The following is a 21,198-nucleotide window of genomic DNA, read 5'->3' as shown; positions in this document are numbered from 1 at the left end:
TTATCATAATGAAAACTCATTATGCAAATCAACGAAAAATGTCCGATATTATAAAAACATTTTTTGTTTTCTGTGGTATCAAAAAATATTATCATTTTGTTATTTTTCTTACAAAATGCAATTCTCATTTTTGATGTGATTATTATTAACTCGACCCAAGGGTCACCAAAATTTGATATTAGAAAAGAAAGTAACAAAATATGAAAATGAGTTTTCATTTTTTTTATAATTCTGTGCACGATGCCCCAGTGTCGTTTTGGACGGAGTACGTTTTGTACTGCCTATCCTTCAGAAGTAATACTGTAAGATGGTCCCGGGGGATCAGGATATTACAAGAGGGTAACTCAAGTAACCTTCCGCTACTTGGGTGGGTTTAGTGGGCCGGTCTTCCGTCAACCCCACTCCCTGAATGATAATTTCTTGGAGTAAGGCTATCGTCTTTTGGTACAACTTTGTCGTACGAGAAAGGCAAAAAAGCGATGGCAAAAATCTTCCAAATTAAGCGGAACGTGCAAACCTTTTGATACCTGAGGGCTTTTAAACTGAAATCAATAAACAAGAAAGATTATTATGCATACCTGTAACATGATGCCATGCAACTCGGCCAATTCTTTCTCCAAAACGGTATGTGGCAGGATCTTCATTCCTTCGTTCAAAAGCCTTTTGATTTCATCTAATGAAAGCCGATCAATAGTATTCTCTCTTAACAAACGAACTTGCTTGTACCACTTGAACTGAGCCAAACGATCCTTTAGCTGCACTATTTGGGGCAATTCAATACAAAGGGAATTTCCTTCATCGATGAGATGTGTAAGCTGTTGAATATTGGAATCCTTGAAACGAGCCTTCAGAGCACTTTCCACCTGCTTGACCCACTCTTTGCCAATTTTTTGAAGCTCTCTCACGCTATCCCCTTCACGTATGATACATCGTAAGTTGTTGATTTCGTTGACGAACATATCAAGCTCCTCCAGAGTTAGCTTATATTTGGCGCATTCTGATGAATTTCTAGTCCTCGTACGAATCTTGTTAATATCCAGCTGCTGAATTACAGTGATACATTTCTGAGCCTCCAAAATTGAAAAGTTCAATCGTTCCAGAATGACACTATTTGGGAACTTCTGTGTCTCGGCTTCCTGTGCTATCTCCTGTAGCTCATCTAAGGTTATGTTAGTGCTTACCGCCGGATCAAGTACATCTCGGACCTTAAACAGCCATTTTTCGAAAGATTCGGCCTTTACTTTGAGCTTCTGTACCATCAATGGTAGCTCATCCAGGGTGTATCGATACTTCAAGGTGTGGTTCTCCGGTGGACATTCACACAATTCAGCAAAATGGCGGAGACAAGCCAAATTGTTGGTGCATTTACACGTCACAGCTGACAAGAAGCAAGTGGTTTTGCAGATTTCACACTGTCGTGCATCGTCCGATAACAGTTCGAATGCCTCACGTTCCGCGTTTGTCACGCCCTAGAAAAATATAATAATTTGTAACATTCATCAAATAAGCCTAATAGAGTAAGCCCCTAACCTACTAGTGTTGAACTTAATTTTAAAATTAAAAAAACACTTTAATAAAGAATTAAAAAAAAAAAAAGAAGTAAGCCCCTAATAAAATCAAGTTAGTTTTAGTGTAACAGTTTTGTGTGACAGTTGACAAACAAAATTCATAGCAGTACCTATATCGGTTGTGCTTTCCAATAATAAATCTTTCAAAAAGTAATCTTCCTCGCCAAGCAGGGTTATTAGGAAGTTCGCTTACTAATTATTTAGTACTTGAAGAAGCGACGACCTCCGCAACAGCAGTTGGTATGAACTTGGGGTGGATATGAGGTAAAATATTAAAAAATACTAAAAATTAATATGCAAAATACTTTAAGCGTAACACACTCCGAAGACCAAACAGATAATATGTAATTTGTTACGCATTTGTAATAACAGAGTACAGTTATGCATGAAGTATTTTGCATATTAGTGTTTGGTATTATTTTTAGGTATTTACATCTCATACACACAAAATTCATAGCAGTATATCAATAACCGAATTACGTATCATTGATTTATTTGCTCCGGCACTGGGCTTCTAGGGATCTTAAGCTATCTTAAGATTGCATCTTCATAACTTTGTCACATTTATGTATAGTTTGACTTTTATTCAAGAATTGCCAAAGAACTTAAATTAGCAGCAACCTCAAATTTACCAATTTTTCGGGAGGAAATTTAACTTAATACTAATTATTAACATCACTTTTATGATTTTGTTTTACGTTTGCACGTTTTCGAGCAGCATATTTTGCTATTAAAAAGCTCAACAACTCGCTGCAGTAAAAATAATCATTATAAAGTTATTCTGAACCACTGAATAGTGAAAACCAAAGAAAAAACATACGTACCCATTCCAGTAGATTCTTTCTTAACTTCTTTTCAGTGTCAACCATCTCAGCCATGTCGATATAGCAAGCAGTTGCTATTCCTAAATTTAACCGATCCGGTTCCAAAGCCATTTTACATACTAATTCATCGTGCGAGAATACGCAATATCGACGCAATTTCGAATAATGGTTAACGCATTCACGGCCCATTTTCATCCAATCGGCTGGGGCAAAGTTAACCGCCTCCGCAAAATTGTATCCTTGATTGAACCCGGCGTGATACGCCCTGGGAAAAGTCACAATGAATTCACCGGCATGTTGATCCGTTCTATAGACGGGCACATTTGCATTCATAAGTATGTTTGGATTCATAATTGTCACAAGTTGATGTAAGAGATCGGGCTGAGATTGGAACAGTTCTGGTGCTGCAGATTTCATAGCAACCTCAAATTCCTCTGCACGGTTCCCTGGGACACCGTACCATGTTTTGGGTTCACCCCAGTGCAAATAGTTGATGGAATAGCTCCAATGATCTTCGTTGTGCCAACAAAACGTTGCAAAACACATTCCAACGTACATCCATGGTACCTTCATTCCACTGATGTCAGCATTAATATGCCCTAAAATTGATTCATCCAGAACCGGGAGATTATTTAGATTCCAGCTTGATTCGGCATATTCTTGGTCTTCAGGAAGCAAATATAAGGACGATTTGGTAGGAAATCCGCTACCATGGTCCATGGTATGCAAATCGGCGCCATACTCAACAGTAACATCCTCATCTATCGATGAAACAATGCGCCAAAACTCCTTTTCTACCAATTCAGTGGGAACCAAGTGTACGGGCATATTAAAATAGTTAGATTTGAACTGGTCTGCCATTTCCCCAAACTGCTGTAGTGTATACTCTCGTTGCGCCTGCTCAAAACCAAATGCTTCAACGGGTTTGGAGTTTTCCTCGACAATACATTTTGGACAACGCCAATCGCCTTTGGGTATTTCTTGTAGCGGGGGTAACAAGCAGAAAGTGTGATAAGAAGCATCACATCCGTCGCACAAGAGCATTGACTCTTCCACATCACCTCGGTTACACATGTGACAAATATATTTAGCCATTGGATCATGTGGATTCGGTGTGTACGGGACATCTGATTTATTTTTGGATGATCCATTTGTAGTAGCGTTTAGCATACTCTTCATACGATATTTTCCTGGCGAAAAGCGTGACAAATCATTTTCTGCACCAATACTTGCTGATTTGTTCATCTGGGCAAATCGTTGAGATCTTCTTGCTGTGGTAGCCGGTGGTGGTTGAATCTGCTGTCGAGCCTCAATCGAATGTGGCTTATACTCACAGTCCTCTTGCTCCGTTTCTAAATTGGCTAAATCTATGATGTTACCAGAGCGGTAAATGTCAAATGGATAGAGGATGCGTTCATAATGAGCCTTCAAATTCGTTCCCACGTTCTTTCCTTGCTGGTAACCCATCCGACAGGCTACTCTGGACCATTTACGCTCTTTAGTTACAACTTCAATGCCTCCCTCTTCGTTTACTACCTTATGAAGTGTGTACAAATCAAGAGGCTTTCTTTCGACCATTGGAATTTTTAAAGATGAGCCTTGTAGCTCCCAAAACTTAGCAATCTGGTCAAGGAAGTTCAATTTGATGCGAGTTTCGGCTTCCAGTTCATTCAGACGCTGCACACGTGGCACAAATGTTAATTTCTCGACATCAACGGTAAACGGTGGCTGCCAACTCTGAAATAAGGAAAAGTAAGGTAAGTTAGAGAAGTTGTTGAACGGTTCAAGAAAATTTTATTAAAATCCACTTTAAAAAAAACTCAAAAATTTTAACAACAGTCTTAACTAAAATTATGCGATATACTATATATGAGATATCAATACATTCTCAACTTAACTTAGTTCAGACCGATTGTATATATCAATGGTTCCTACTCCGTGATTGATCAGAGCTGGTGCAAATTGCACTTCAATCCAAGTGAAAATTGGTTGGAGTTTACCATCTATTATCGAAGTGCACGTTTCAGCAGCTCTCAAATGTTGATAAATAACGGCGCAGGCCAACTCTTTTCAGTCAGTTAGGAAAGGAAGACAATGTTAGTGTGTAGTTATTGTTGCTAGAATACCTCTACATCTCCACAATTACCACGGGAGAGAAGTTGTGTTATTTGGGTGGTATAATCAGAAACACAGATCGGAATTCACCATGGAATGTGAAGTAACATATGCAACTTCTATTTTACGAAACATTGTGCATATTTTTATATATAAAAGAATTAGCATTTCCTTATCTGATATTTAAGAATATGCTCATGGTTACTGTTGTTAGTCATAGATCAACTTTTATTGTTCTTTTTTGCAAATTGGATATCTTTCGGATGCATGATTTGTCCAATCGCCACATGTGCTTTACTGTTATATCTCGCTTAACTTTTCAAAAGAACCTAAGTAACATTTTTTTCATGAATTAATTTGAATAGTACAATCAACAGAACAACATGAAAGCTTTTGATTGCAGTACTCAAATTAATTCATGAAAAAATGTTACTTAGGTCCTTTTGAAAAGTTAAGCGAGATATATCCACAGTCAAGCGAGCCCACATTATTTATTATCGAGAACATCACACTCTATGCCCCCAGCAACGGGCTAAACGGATTTGTATTCAAAAGATATTCAATTTTCAAAACAGAGCTAACCGCGGTGGAGGTTGGTACTCGGATTCTGATGGCTTTTCCGCATATGCACAGCCAAGATATTTAACAAAAAAATATGTTTGCAATATATGCAGATATGCAATTAATTGTAACTTTTATTGTTTTTTTTTTATTACAGGGAAATTTGCTGCCATATAATAAATTGTAACGATATCGATGGCTCAGATAAAATGTTGATAAGGGGTCGTTCACTTGTAGAGTACGCAAATTTTATGGGTTTGTCAACCCACCCTCCCATCATGTGAAATTTATTTCATTTTTTATTTATATGGTGCGAAATCAAACGACAGACACTCCCCCTCCCCCATTAGTGCTTACATAATATGTGTTCTGCCCCTAACCCGAGCAGACACCGCTATCGAAATATTATCTAAATTGTAATAAATTAAGTTTTTGAAATCATATCAATAACATATTTTGATGAAGAATTGCGAGACAAAAATCCAATATCATATTTCGATATCATTTTAATAATTGAAAATAATTATAGTTGCATTCTATGAATGATTCTTTGTCTCGGTTTAAATAGCGAATGGTTTATGAAGATTTCTATTTAAATAAAATTTTCCGATATCAAAATTTCGATATTTTTGTTTTGATGTCATCTTAATTATATAACAACTGATTGAGGACTGAATTAGATATTTTTATTATTAAGGAAATAACTAAATAATAAGCAATCTAGTTTGTCTACTTCAAGTAAGTTCGAGCTGAGCCATTAGACAGCATTAATAATTGTGACAAAAACAGTCATCCAAAGTATGAAATTGAAAAAAAAACAGGAATCGATCGCATATCAGCAGAGATGCTCAATGCAGACCCCATGCTATCCGCTCAACTAATGCATCGATTATTTCATAATATCTAGGATACCGCTACTTTCCCGGTCGACTGGATGCAAGGTATCTTAGTGAAGGTGCCCAGAAACGGTGAACTGACCAAGGACCTGACTGTGTCCGATAACTGGCGAGGCATTTTGTTGCTGTGTATCGTTCTCAAAGTTATATCCAAAGGTACCCTTGCCCGGATACAGAAGAAGATCTATGCGGCTCTTCGGCGACAGCAGGCCGAATTCAGTGGCGGAAGATTCTGTGAGGACCATATTGTCACGCTCCGTATCATTCTGCAACGCGAAAACCAAGACAAGCAAACAGCCGAAACACCGGAAGGAAAACGTGGACTTGGACAGATAAAAGAAAAACACGTCTTGTTGCTTGGAGACAGTATACAAAAGTAAAAGTTTATTCAATGTATTTGTTGACATATATCTGACTCGTTCAACGATAAGTGATGGTTGACCTAAACGGCCGGGTAGGGCTGCACGAGGAGTGACGGTTGACTACAGTACACGCTCAATACCCCCTCCCTCAAGCCGACATCCCGAGCATGTCACGAAGCCTTGCAAATTGGGGTCCTGGCAGGGCCTTGATCATGATATCTGCAACTTGTAGATTGACTTGACACTGACGAAATGCCAACGCACATCTACATGCTTCATTCGATTCGTCGGTTTTTCCTCCTCTGCTACCTGATACAGGCCTGATTATCCTCCAGAATAACTGTCTGGTCGTTCAGGTGCCACCATTCTAAGCCACATCACTTAAGTTGCCCCAACACTTAGGGCCATATATTCGGCTTCCGCCGAGGAAAGTGCTACTGATGTTTGTTTGCGCGTGGCCCACGATCCCAGTCTGCGTCGACGTAACCTTGCAGTATACTACACTCTCCATTTCTCGACTCAAGTCGAGTATGAGACACTGAAGGCGGCCTTACTGTTGAGGTCGAAATACGTATCTGTCAAGATACAATTAAGCGGTGGAATTCAATGGGATTGTACAAACTCGTCTTATGACAAGTGAAGACATTCCACTAAAAAGTTCAAAATAATTTTCTTAAGGCTTTCCAAATACTGTCGCTGATCGACACTCAGAATACCCGCTATCCTTTCATAATGCACGGAAAGACCTAGAAAATGCTTCACTTCAACATAGTTATCAGCTCCAGTGAATGACTTGCTATTAATATATCATCGACGTAGATAATCAAAAACACTAGCTCTCCATTTTGAACAGCTGTATAGAGACAACTGTCCGCATCGCTCCGAGTGAATCCAAGACCAATAGCAAACTCGTGGAACCTGGAGTTCCAAGCTCGAGAGGCTTGTTTTAATCCATATAGAGAGCGCTGTAACTTTGCCACTAATCCTGTTGTATCAAACGCATATATATTTCCTGGTCTAAGTTGCCATTGAGGAAAGCTGTCTTAACATCGAGTTGATGTATATGCATCCCATCTGAATTCGCAACAGCCAAAACTATCCTAAGCGTCGTCAACCTAACGACTGGAGAGTAGGTATCTTCGTAGTCGAACCCTCGTTGCTGAAAAAATCCTCTGGCCACTAGCCTGGCCTTGTAGAGACTATTTCCATCAACCCCATGCTTCAACTTGAAGACCCATCAACTATCGATCGCTTTTCGTTCAGGTGGCAACTCAGAAAGAATCCACGTTTTATTCCTGCCCAACGCATCCATCTCGGTACTTATGGCTGCCTCCCACTCTGGCCAGTCGATCCGTTTCTGCAGCTCCTCCACAGTATTCGGCAAGTTGTCCACAAAATTCTCGGCACACATCGCGAGACCGCACGACAATTCATAGCAATCGAACCATTGAGGCTCTTTCCGCATTCATTCACTCCTTCTCCCACATTCACAGTGTAACCTACCATGAAAAGCTTCTTGCTTTTAGGATCAAGTTTTCTTGCGGCAAAAGTCACGCATTTCGCCACCTACATATTCGCCACCGTTATCTGTCCGGAACCTGGAAATTCTTGTTCCGAAACGCGTTGTCACAAGAGCTTCGTAGTCACGGAAATTCTCGAATACCTCGTCCTTCGATGTCATCAGGTAGATGATCGTAGGTGGGAAAAATCATCGATGGACGAAACGTAGAATCTTTTCCCGTCCCAGGTATGCGGCGTCATTGGTCCACACACATCGCTGTGGATGAGCTCCAGCGGCCGCGAGGAACGCCTATCCTCGCTAGATACGAATGGTTGCTTCGCAATTTTTCCAGAAAGACACGGTTCACAGACGACTGTTGTATCATTGAATTCCATCAGCTCCAAACCGTTTACCATACTATGCCGCACATGCTGGCGATAACTTTCGCACCCTACGTGACCGTATCGCTGCACAGTGATGCCACTCCATACAAAACACGGAAAAAAGTCTTTTCAATCACTTTTTGTCAACCGATTATCTCGCAACAGGTTGCATTCGATGCGGAACATTGTCCCATTGCTTTGCAATTGAAATTTGGCCGTGCAGGACTATGGGCTCATAAGCAATGGCCAAAATACATTTTTTTTTTTTCATACAAGAAAATGCATCACTCATTTTTTTGGACTTATTCTCAACCGACTCGCTCGCAACAATGTGTTTCAAAACAAAATCCTGTTCCATTGTTTCTTATTAAAAATTGGTCAGATCGGACAATGGGATCAGAAGTTATGGCCAAAATACTAATTTCATTATTACAACACAAAATCATTTTGTTGGCACTTATGTTAATCCGATTTGCTTGCAACAAGTTGCGTTCGGCGAGGAATTGTATAATGCATATAAACAGATTTGAAAAATAAGACATATCCACATATTTGTGTTATTTTAAACTCTTCTTACATATTTCTCAACCCTTTTGAACGAACGAGAAAGGCACCATCACCGATAGGTGGATTAATTAGGGTTTTTTTGCTTGAGATTGCTACGTAGCTTTTTTTAAGACAGTGATATATAAAACTTGTCATATACATATGAAGATTTTATGACCCTGAAATAAACCTTAATGATCAGAGTAATTCAATATGATTCAATTTGATTCAATTAGGGGGAAAGACGGCTTTGGCAGGTTTTGTTCTATTATTGGCAGGGGGGTTTTTGTCGACCAAATTTTATGAAATTTGGCCACAATATTCTTTGATATGCAAAGAATGTTTAGGCCAAATTTGAGCCTAGTCAGTCATAAAAAACCCCCTGCCAATAATAGAACAAAACCTGCCAAAGCCGTCATTCCCCCTATATGGTATTTGTGCAAGCATTGTATGTACTTGTACTAAGAACTGAGGTAAGATCCCTCGCAGCAGAGCGCTTTTTTCGAACTAAAACGTGTATAACTCGGAATTGGGCAGGGATTTTCCTTATCCCACACGGAAGAAAAAAAGTACCCAAAATTGAGTATTTTTAAACTTACTTTTGAGTTATTTTTTCTCTTCTCTTGCATCCACTCTTTCTTTTGTTGTCAAAAACAAAAGAGCCAAACAATCCAACGACGCCAGTTCAATACGGGAAGCCAATTTTAAGTTTTATTACCTGAGGTCGAAATTGAGTGAATTAAACTTACATTTGGGTCAATAAATTTTCCGTTGGGTACTTTTTTAACATGGGAGTAAAGGCAAACTACTTCGACCCTACTTACTCAATCTTGGCTTCCCGTACGGATGTTCGAGGTTGGGTGAATTAAACTCACTATTGGGTAGTTTATTTCTTCCGTGCAGCTGACAATCTCTTTCAAATTTATCAAGGAATTTCATGAACCTACTTTTCCCCAAATTTGAATGAATGTCTAAATACTGAACTATCGTACAACTAAAATTTTCGCTTCTCAACACTTCTCTCCAATGATTGATTTGAAATATAAAAAAACCGAATTTTGCAAAACCCAACTCACAAAAGTTTCTAAATTTTTCAATGATCATTCTGATGTGATAATAAGTATATGTAACCGCATGAAATTTAGCAGGAATGTCTTTCTACTTCAATCAAGTTTTCCAAATTCCATACAAAAATTACCATTTCGGGACTTTGGGAAAGCGGTTCCAGAAATTTCTCTGGATATTTCTCCAGGAATTGCTTTGATTTTCGTTCCAGAGATTTCTCCGGAAATTTCTTTAGTAATTTCTCCGGATATTCCTCAAGAAATTCCTTCCAACGTTTTTCCAGGAAATTCCTCCGGAAGTTCCTCCAGGAATTCCTCCGGAAGTTCCTCCAGGAATTCCTCCGGAAGTTCCTCCAGGAATTCCTCCGGAAGTTCCTCCAGGAATTCCTCCGGAAGTTCCTCCAGGGATACCTCAGGAAGTTCCTCCAGGAATTCCTCCGAAAGTTCCTCCAGGAATTTCTCCGGAATTTTCTCCAGGAATTCCTCCGGAAGTTCCTCCAGGAATTCTTCCGGAGGAATTCCAGGAGGAATATCCGAAAGAATTTCTGGAGGAATATCTGAAGGAATTCCTGGAGGAATATCCAAAGGAATTCCTGGAGGAATATCCGGAGGAATTCCTAAATGATTATCCGGAGGAATTCCTGGAGGATTATCCGGAGGAATTCCTGGAGGATTATCCGAAGGAATTCCTGGAGGAATATCCGGAGGAATTCCTGGAGGAATATCCGGAGGAATTCCTGGAGGAATATCCGGAGGAATTCCTGGAGGAATATCCGGAGGAATTCCTGGAGGAATATCCGGAGGAATTCCTGGAGGAAAATCCGGAGGAATATCCGGAGGAATTCCTGGAGGAATTCCTGGAGGAATATCCGGAGGAATTCCTGGAGGAATATCCGGAGGTATTCCTGGAGGAATATCCGGAGGAATTCCTGGAGGAATATCCGGAGGAATTCCTGGAGGAATATCCGGAGGTATTCCTGGAGGAATATCCGGAGGTATTCCTGGAGGAATATCCGGAGGAATTCCTGGAGGAATATCCGGAGGAATTCCTGGAGGAATATCCGGAGGAATTCCTGGAGGAATATCCGGAGGAATTCCTGGAGGAATATCCGGAGGAATTCCTGGAGGAATATCCGGAGGAATTCCTGGAGGAATATCCGGAGGAATTCCTGGAGGAATATCCGGAGGAATTCCTGGAGGAATATCCGGAGGAATATCCGGAGGAATTCCTGGAGGAATATCCGGAGGAATTCCTGGAGGAATATCCGGAGGAATTCCTGGAGGAATATCCGGAGGAATTCCTGGAGGAATATCTGGAGGAATTCTTGGAGAAATATCCAGAGGAATTCCTGGAAGAATAGCCGGAGGAATTCCTGGAGGAATATCCGGCGGAATTCCTGAAGGAATATCTGGCGGAATTCCTGAAGGAATATCTGGCGGAATTCCTGAAGGAATATCCGGAGGAATTCCTGAAGGAATATCCGGAGGAATTCCTGAAGGAATATCCGAAGGAATTCCTGAAGGAATATCCGAAGGAATTCCTGAAGGAATATCCGAAGGAATTCCTGAAGGAATATCCGAAGGAATTCCTGAAGGAATATCCGGAGGAATTCCTGAAGGAATATCCGGAGGAATTCCTGAAGGAATATCCGGAGGAATTCCTGAAGGAATATCCGGAGGAATTCCTGAAGGAATATCCGGAGGAATTCCTGAAGGAATATCCGGAGGAATTCCTGAAGGAATATCCGGAGGAATTCCTGAAGGAATATCCGGAGGAATTCCTGAAGGAATATCCGGAGGAATTCCTGAAGGAATATCCGGAGGAATTCCTGAAGGAATATCCGGAGGAATTCCTGAAGGAATATCCGGAGGAATTCCTGAAGAAATATCCGGAGGAATTCCTGAAGGAATATCCGGAGGAATTCCTGAAAGAATATCCGGAGGAATGGAACAATTCCTGGAAAAACATTGGAAGGAATTATTGGAGGATTGGAGCAATTTCTGGGGAAACACTGAAAGGAATTTTTTGAGGATTATCAGTAGAAATTTCTAAAAAAAAATCCGGAGAAATTCCTGGAACAATAATCAACGCAATTCCTGGAGCAATATCCGGAGAAGTTTCTGGAAAGGTATTCGAGGAATTCCCGGAGGATTATACGGAGGAGTTTCTGAGGGGTTCCTGTAGAAATTTTAAGAAGAATGCATGGAGGAATTCCTGGAGGAATATCCAGAGGATTTCCTATATGAGTTCCGGAAGAATCCCCGGAGAAAGATTTGGAGGAATATCCGGAAAAATATCTAGAGGAATATTCGGAGATATTCTTGAAGGAATTTCTCCAGGAATTCCTCCGAAAACTTTCCCAGGAATTTCTCCTTGAGTTCCTTCAGGAAATCCTCCGGAACTCCTCCGGAAGTATTATTTTTCGGAATTCTTGCGGAAGTTGCTTCGGAAAATCCGAAGTTCTTCCAAGAATCCCTCTGGAAGTTCCTTCAGGAATTCCTGGTAGACCAATTGATACGAGCTCCAACACAGTTTGGAAATTTTTCGAACTTCTGGTTTAGATGAGGTGCGAATCATATACGCGAGCTCTACGGACGTGTATGGACATGACTGGTCAATGTCAGATTTTTATCAAGCGTAGTTGACCTGTTAAACCAATTGTTCCAAACTTCACAATAGTTTGGACAACCTAGGATATCTGGTTTGGGTATAACTGAAACGAAATTTGTAAGCGTGATGTCTACGGGTATGTAGTTCCATTAATTACGTAACGCAAAAATTGGGCTTTTTCGAATTGGGCATTGATGTCAAAGTTATATTGGGCGCAGTTGACTTGATAGACATCTGAACATCTGATATTGGTATAACTAAGTTCCAAATCGTATACATGGGCTCTACTGACTTGTATGGATATGACTTATTGCTGTTAGATTTGTACCGAGCGCACCTGGTAGACCAATTGATCCAAACTCCATAACTGTTTGGAGAACCTGAAACATCTTGTTTGGGTATAACTGTACTGCAAATCATACGCGTGAGCTCCAAGAACTTGTGTGGACATGACTGGTCGATTTGGTCGATAGTTTGGGGAAAACTGAGTAGAATATCATTCCCCTGGCCTCTACTGAGGTACATGAACATGACGAGTTTCCTTTCGCACGGGTTTCCGTAGTTTTCATCGTCAATAATTGCATATCATCTTTCATCAGTATAATAGAGGTCATTTTGGAGTCGCTAGGGATGTCCAGAAGAAACATTTTGTTGACACATAGTATAGTCAATGCTAGAATACTGTTTTAAAAAAAATTCAAGCTGTAAGTGTTGTTACGACTGAAGTATGTCATGTAAATCGAAATTTACTATATTAAAAAAAAACATCCATATTCACGCCCCTCTAGGGAAAAAGTGAACATCCCTAGAAACATATCACACAAGTATGGTGAAACTAGATGAAATAGGTAAGAAATCCGTAAAAGAATTGTGAAAATCGGTCAAAAGACGCTCGAGATACAGCTGTTTGAAAATTTATTCCCATGATTTTCTGATAACTGTATTCGGTGTGTGCTTATGCTTACTTCAAGAATGTTATGAAGAAAAATGCTATTTGCGCAGATTTGCGCAAAACAATCATTATATCCCCGAAATGCTTAAAAAATAAGCTTTGAAATAAGCCCAGTTCGGCATGCGTGCGATTGCGTGCTCATAGTTAAAAACCAGGTTGAACAACATCATGTCTTCGCCATACATGTTACAAGCAAATTAAAAAAACATTTTTGATTTGCCATTGGATCGACATGATGCACCCCGTGCAATTTTCATTCAATCTTCGTGAAATTTTCAGGAAAGACATTTCAAACATTATGAAAAATTATAAAAATACTTTCGAAGCTGTACGCTGAACATAATTTTTTTCACTTTTTTCCGCCTTAGCATCACTGTGCGCTGATGCCAAAGAACTGCGTTCTGAGATACTTTCCCGATCACCATGGCCGAACCCTTTTCACTCCTTTTACAATATACGTCTAGTTCATAGAGCTTGCCTTTGAGCCAAGCGACTGCTTGCACTGTACCGTCTCTAGTGATCCGCGCTTGATTCTGGATTTGGTCACCCGCTTCACCGAATAAAGGTTTCAGCTTAGTCCGGGCAAATACAAAACGTCTTTAGCTTCACATGTCTTCGTTCTTCCATCGACGTTAACGTACATCAGCACATCACCACTGTATTCCGTCAGTAGCTTCGTGTCGTTGGCGACCACGATCTCCACTTGGCGAAACCAATTTCCGCATCGAATAAAAATAACTAGGATCGTTCAACATATGATCGCTAGCACCGGAGTCTAGATACCAACCAATCTTCACTTTCTCTTCGGCATTCGACGCCACGAATGCTACTTCAGGTTTGTCGTCTCAACCCAGGTTCACTTTCTATGCACTACAGTTCACTTCACCTCTCTTCTTTGTTTTATTGTTCTAGCTTCTGTAGTCAGAGTCATCTTTTATTCGACAATCGGCCTTTTTGTGACCGATTTTCCCACACTGAAAACATCTCATACGTCGCTTACTTTGCTTACTTGACATTGCTACTCCTTCACTTTCGCAATTACAATTCACTGTGTCCAAGTTCCGCCTTTTCATGTCGACGTCCAAGAGCCGATTCTTAACAAACTCCATGCTGACTCCTCCGGGTAACGTTTCCATCGCCGTGACGACAGTATCGAATGACGTGTCAATAATAAATGACAAACTGCATCCGACTCCGACTCACGGATTAGCTTGTCGAAACGTTAAAGATGTTTCGCCAACGTAGTGCCACCTTTATCCGAATTCTTTAGCGTCAGAAGTTGTTTCCGGATAATCTGTTGACCTGCTACACCCCGACGCTCAAACATGTTTCTCAGCATCGTCCAAATCGCCTTCGGGGTTGCACAATCTTTTATCAGCTCAAGCTGATAGACGAATCCAAGTAAAAATAAGAAGAAGACACACGACGGTGTTAACTTTGACAGATCCTGCACTGCCGTTAATCGCATATTTGCCCCATCTTTGCTGGGTTTCCTATTCATATGGGACAAATATGCGATTCACGGCAGTACAGCACAGCATAGGAAGATCATTTTAAAATGCTTATAATAAATTCTAGACAAAATTCATTTTCATTTTTATTTTGCAGCGTTTGGTGGGGCAGAGAGAGCGCAAGTCAATCCATGCCGATAATAGAGAGGGTAATGGCAGAAGAGTCCTTGCAGACCACTTGAACGCCATGGGGTAGGATAAGGATGGGATGAAGTGAGGTTCAGATTTGGAATCGACTCGGCACTAATGCAAAATGTAATTGAACTAGTCAATGATCAAAGATGAAATTGATAATTTCAAAAATGCTAGTACAACGTTTTCTAGTTTTTAAAAGCAACGTTTAAAATGCAATGTTTTCTTCTTTTGTCATATAGTCATTTAAGTCATATAGTCCAATTATAAGTTATTTAATTTGTTAGCCTTATGTGACCACCACATTGAAATTATAAAAAAATATTGCGTATTAGTGTTCTATTTTATAACTTTTATTTATGCAGAATGAAAATTAATTTCCTTTGTTCGTTATGCGTCCGTCAAATCACTTTGTTTACCTAAGTCATTATTTCGTCAATGTTCTTAAGCTGTGTCGACACTACAAACTCAATGTAAGATATATCATGTAAAATTGGAAACTGTTAAACAATTTAGCTTGTTCCATTATATTTTTTTTGTCAAGGTTGCCTATAACTTTAAACTGTTCTAACAAGTAGCTTTAGTGTAGATTAATTACGGTGATTATCTATTAAGTTCTAATCAAGGTCAGCTATAGGATTCACTTTTCGGTGGCAAAGTAAAGCTTCATCACGCCTATTGCCTGTCTATTTGTAAAAATTATCGAGAATGAAGCCGTTATGAGATTGTTCATATACCATCATTATAATGTGTGGTATTTTTTATTATTGCTCTTCGAAGTGATGCATAACAAAATAAAACTGGCACCACGTTCCTAGTTTTGAAAAAAAAAACTTCTACTCAGTGAATCCAGCAGTCGATTCCCTACGAATGTATGAAGACATTGTTTTTCAATAAATGCCTAGCTAGCTAAATGTAAGCGTCACAGGGAATGCACCAGAAAAGTATTGCCGAAAAGAAGAAAACACACATCATTATCACTGATGAAAAAGGCCTCTGCCTGACTGCACTACCATTCAAGGCTCCAAGACACGATGTCCGTTTGATCACATGCACATGCGTTAAATCAGTGCGCCAATGCCAGATATGTGACACGGCACCAAACGAAAATAGTCAACATGTGATACCACTACGACAGGATATGTCTTTGGTTCCCATATCAGTGCTAATGGCGTAAGCCCACCCATAGCATCAAGATCACATATCCGAGGGGAGGGCTTATAATAAATTCTAGACAAAATGTAATTAAAATTTGATTGAAGTATGATACGGAAAAAGTTCCGAACTGTATGATAGATACATTTTTGGAAAATATTCAGAAAATTGAGATAAGCTTCCGAATATGTAATTCAGAACTTTTTCCGTATCGTATATCAATCAGATTTTAATGTTAAGAAAATTATTTTGAGCTTTTTAGTGGAATGTCTTCACTTGTCATAAGACGAGTTTTTACCTTCCCATTTAATTCCACCACTTGATTGTACCTTGATAGATACGTATTTCGATTTCAACAGTAAGGTCATCTACAGTGTCTCGTACTTGACTCGACTTGAGTAAATATAAAATACGGTAAATATTAAATACTTGATGGGTCGTGTGCTTGTAGTATCCAGCTTGGTAGTCATATGGCTACGTTTCTCGTGGGTTCGATCATAGTCCCGACCAATCATCCTACTGTTTTTTTAAATAAATTTCTCATGTTATAGCAACTCCAGACCATTTTCAATTTTATCCTATCTCCATTCAATTTGAGTAACTCCAGCAGTAACTGCAAAAATTGGACATGAACGAAAGCTCGGGGGCAGGGCCATTCAATTAGAAACCATAAAATACTTTGCTATCACGATGCTCGTGGCTAGTGCAGAAGTATATTAGACTTGCAGTGGACGAGATTGCATCATCATGTCCTACCCCATCCATATATTGACATGCATCATTCCAATGGGACAGGCGATAATCTAGTACTTGTACATTGAGGATGAGTGCTAGTATCAAGTAAAACATCCCTTGGGTCTTCGGAGAAGAACAGCTGGTTTGGTCATAATGGAGTAGCAACTTCTTCTTCTTCATTGGCATTACATCCCCCACTGGGACATTGCCGCCTAAGCCAAGTTACCATTTTTCTGCATTCGTATATCATGAGGATTACACGATTATATATTTATCCCCAGGGAAGTCGAGACAATTTTCAAACCATATAACGTTGTATAACGGCAGTATAGCCGTGCTGAAATTATTCTAATGTTATATTTTACATATTTGAATAATATGTTCCTACTACACTTCGATACCGTTAACCCCCATTACCTTGGCCAAGGAATTTAAGATCGTATGGAAAGAACTAAGCAGAACTAAGTATATTTGTTTGTTACGAGAGCCTGCTACATAGTTACAAGATTTTCGCTTAAATCAAGAGTGTTTTAAAGGCAATTTATAAGCAAGTGTTCGATTCGAAACATGATTCATATTCGGACTTTGAATCAAAACTGTATTTTTATGAGCTTGAATAATTATTTTTAAAAATAAAAAAATCAAACTATCGTCAATTTGTCCCACTGATTTCAGAATTAATTAAATCTGTTTACAAATATGTTTTTGAAATGTGGTCGGGGTTCAGCCAAACCGCACCAAGCGGCTTTTCGACTGACTTGTGATATTTTGTTCGTAAAAGGACAACGGAAATAGTTTCATATCACATTAAACGTACATTTGCAGTAGGATATCCTCAGTTATGGAGTTGAGGGATATCCGATACGATTTACGATCAATTAAATCTGCTAAACAAAAGTTTGAGCAGAAAAATCGGTAATTTTTCGCTGTCGCTATATGCGTTTTGGCTGAACCCCGACCATGTAATGATCGTAGGTAGCACTTTTCTAAAATATATATCCTCAGTTATGGAGTTGAGGGATATCCGATACGATTTACGATCAATTAAATCTGCTAAACGAAAGTTTGAGCAGAAAAATCGGTAATTTTTCGCTGTCGCTATATGCGTTTTGGCTGAACCCCGACCATGTAATGATCGTAGGTAACACTTTTCTAAAATATAATACGGATCACTACCACCTATAGGTAGTACATATATGTAAACATTTTAAAGTCGCCATTATCATCAAACGACAACTTCATTTTTTTCAGTGAGACAAATTGACTCCTGTTATGAAAGATAACATAGGAGAATTATGCGTAGAATAGCAGTATATGTAATAGCTTATTCAGACTTCCAGACTATATGTTTTATCATTTGATAAATGGTATCTTGATTTCAGAGTTCACGCACTAAGAATAATATATGACATTTCACATCAAAATACTATTGAAATTAAGTAATAGGTCATTCTCGTAACTATAAGCTATAAAGATATAAAGTTTGTAATTATCTGGGAAATTGGAGAAGACAAATTAAGTCACGAACAATTGAGAAATCAAGAACTCAATTTAATTCTGTTCTGTTATTTTTAACGTAAAAATGTAAAAACTCCCTTTAATTCTGCTCTGTTATCATTAAAATAACAAAGAAAGAACTCACTTAAAAAAATCAAATATCATTCTATAGATTAGGTAGTACTATGAATAATACAAATTTTCATCATGTATCATCCAGTCTAATTTAGAAAACTTTTTGTTTCTCACAATTTCCTAATAACTCAAGCCTATTTAGAAGATGATAACACCAAAGCAAAATTTTATAAAAAGAGTTGATAGGATAGAGTTAAAAATAGTTTAGTGGGAAACGCAAGTTTAAAAAATGTAAATAATTTCAAGTAAAATGTGTATTCAATAATTATTGATACAGCATAAAAAAATACTGCGATGAAAACAAAGATGGAGTATGCTCTCATATTTTTTCTGTGTTTCATCATCGCCATGGCAGCGACGAAGCCATTAAACGTACAAATTATAGTTCAGACAGGCAAGTTTATGATTAAACATGATAGCATTTTCCATACTGATATTTCAAAGAATATTGAATGATTGTTTAAATTTTCTTCTACTTACAGCGGGCGGCCGAATTTTGCAGATACCATATTTTTCCGCTATCGGTCGTATTTTGTTGATGTAGATCAGGGGATTTTTGAAATCTTCCTCGGATGGCTCGAACACCGGTGCTTCCGGAGGCACTTTGAACTGGAATTCGTCATATTTATCCAGTGAAATGTGCGGTTTGTGAGGCTGCTGTTGTTGCTGAACAGATTCACCGCCACTGCCAGTACCCGCTCCTCCTAGCAGCGGATTTGTACCTGCACCATTTGTAGACGATTTGATGTTGGAGCAGGGATGATAGCTGGAACCAGTATTTTCACCACCCGATCCCGGAGAATTCGTCAGCTTGTTCTTACTTTTCATGATGCACTCACTGTCCCAATATTGTTGATTGGCTTAATCGGATATTCTATTCAAAATATAACTAGTCACCGATATTATAGCTTAGCATATATTTTTGCGATTCTTCAAGTTTCAAATCATTCGCATCGTATATCATGCTTTTCCGACAAAACTTTCAACAACTCGGTGAACACTTTCAGAACTCGCCTTCTAAACTCGAACAACACACTAATTTGCCACAAATTCTGCTTTTAACACTTAGACCGGACACTGATAATTCAATTTTCCATAAATTTATGAATATTCTACGCTTGCTGAGACCCAAATTTCTTTCTTTTCTAAAACACAGCAAGCAATGAAATTGTTAGAGGTCTTTTCGTACTTTTCTCACGGCACGGAAAACACTTCGTTCCTTCGTCGAAGCCTGCCTCACTCGGTCTCGTATCTGCTGCTGCTCTGCACCGCGTATGGCTTTGTGAAAGGTCCACCAAATGGGCTACTCGAAGTGTAAAATTGGTCACGTATCTTATCACAATCAATGCATTTACTTTTAAGAAACACTCTGTATTATTTACTACGTATACCGCTACTTATTCTGTTTAATATTATAAAAGTCACAATATTAAACAGATCATTTTTTTATTACACAGTAGTTAGATATTTTACATTTTGTTTTTTTACTCCCCAAAATATCAGATCTTTTAAATGAGAGCCACCCTGACAGTTATGTTGAATGTGTTTGTAAGGTACAATGATCAACTATTGGAAGGTTCGCAATAAAATGAAAACAGATTGTATTTTCGAGCAAGTGACGTCACATCAACTGTATATACACGGAGAACACTTATATGAATCTCGTTATTAGAATAATTCAAGCTCTATCTGGAATAAGGACGAATTTCTCGAAAAGTCTTTTTCGTATATAGTGAACAAAAGATATTTTAGTTACCAGATAAAGATTGTCGCTGTCGTCGCTGTCCGGAACATCTTTTGCTGGCGAGGATAGCGGAGCTAAATGTCAAAGAAGGAAAATCCATATGATTTGACAGCTTGGTACCCAACATGTTCCGGATAGCAGAACAAAGGGAACCGAAGCGACAATCTTTATCTAGTAACTAAAATATATTTTTAGTGAACGCACAGAGAACAGACGTTGAAGCTGCACTCGCTATGTTGTGATGACTTTTTACTGTTCATTTTGAAATAACTTTGAAATGTCGCCGTTATCCCGTGCAAAATCAGCGCTAGCATCAGCAAAAAATGCCGCTGTGCGCTAGTGTCGTTTTGCTTACAAGAGTACACCAGCGCCATCGTTATGTGAAACAGAGTTTGTGAGTTGCAATGTCGACGTCGATGGCGTTGAGGTTCGGTTTGATTTTTTACTAGGCTGACCATACGTACCGTATTTAACGGGACAGTCTTGTTTTTTAGACCTTATTGTGCTGTCCCGTCGTAATCTAGAGATACCCCAATTTGTCCCGTTTTTTCATTGATTTTTCTATCCAGCTTTCCACGCTCGGTAATGGCGGCTTTTCGGTGTGTAAAAATCAATCGGTCACTGTACTTTTTGACACTAGCTGGAGGAAAACTCACTGGCGAAAAGGCCTTTTTTCCCTTCCCCTCATCCAGGAACGCCAGTGAGCTTTCCTCCAGCTAGTGTCAAACAGTGCAGTGACCGATTGATTTTTACACAGCGACAAGCCGCCATTACCGAGCGTGGAAAGCTGGATAGAGCTCTAAAATGTTATTCAAACAAATATTTAAACAGAAATCAAAACCAAATATAAAGAAAGTGGACGAAACCCATCAAAAAAGTGTGAGATGTTATAATAATTATTGAACG

General features: G+C 39.1%; 1 protein-coding gene across 1 annotated transcript in view; it reads right to left on the bottom strand.

The window, feature by feature from the left end:
- The window catches only part of LOC134211829 (lysine-specific demethylase 5), a 31,807-nt gene extending 11,784 nt beyond the window's left edge, over nucleotides 1-20,023 (bottom strand). The window contains exons 1-3 of the mRNA XM_062689117.1: nucleotides 19,029-20,023; nucleotides 2,393-4,129; nucleotides 579-1,469 (exon numbers count right to left, since the gene is read on the bottom strand). Coding sequence (XP_062545101.1) covers nucleotides 579-1,469; nucleotides 2,393-4,129; nucleotides 19,029-19,376 — 2,976 coding nt within the window. The 5' untranslated portion in view covers nucleotides 19,377-20,023. The remainder of the gene's footprint in view (nucleotides 1-578; nucleotides 1,470-2,392; nucleotides 4,130-19,028) is intronic.
- Between the last annotated feature and the right edge of the window lie 1,175 nt (nucleotides 20,024-21,198).

This window comes from Armigeres subalbatus, chromosome 2 (genome assembly GCF_024139115.2).
Source record: "Armigeres subalbatus isolate Guangzhou_Male chromosome 2, GZ_Asu_2, whole genome shotgun sequence".
NCBI lineage: Eukaryota > Metazoa > Arthropoda > Insecta > Diptera > Culicidae > Armigeres > Armigeres subalbatus.
The sequence above is the reverse complement of the archived record's forward strand: the minus strand, read 5'-3'. Positions and strand labels throughout refer to the sequence as shown.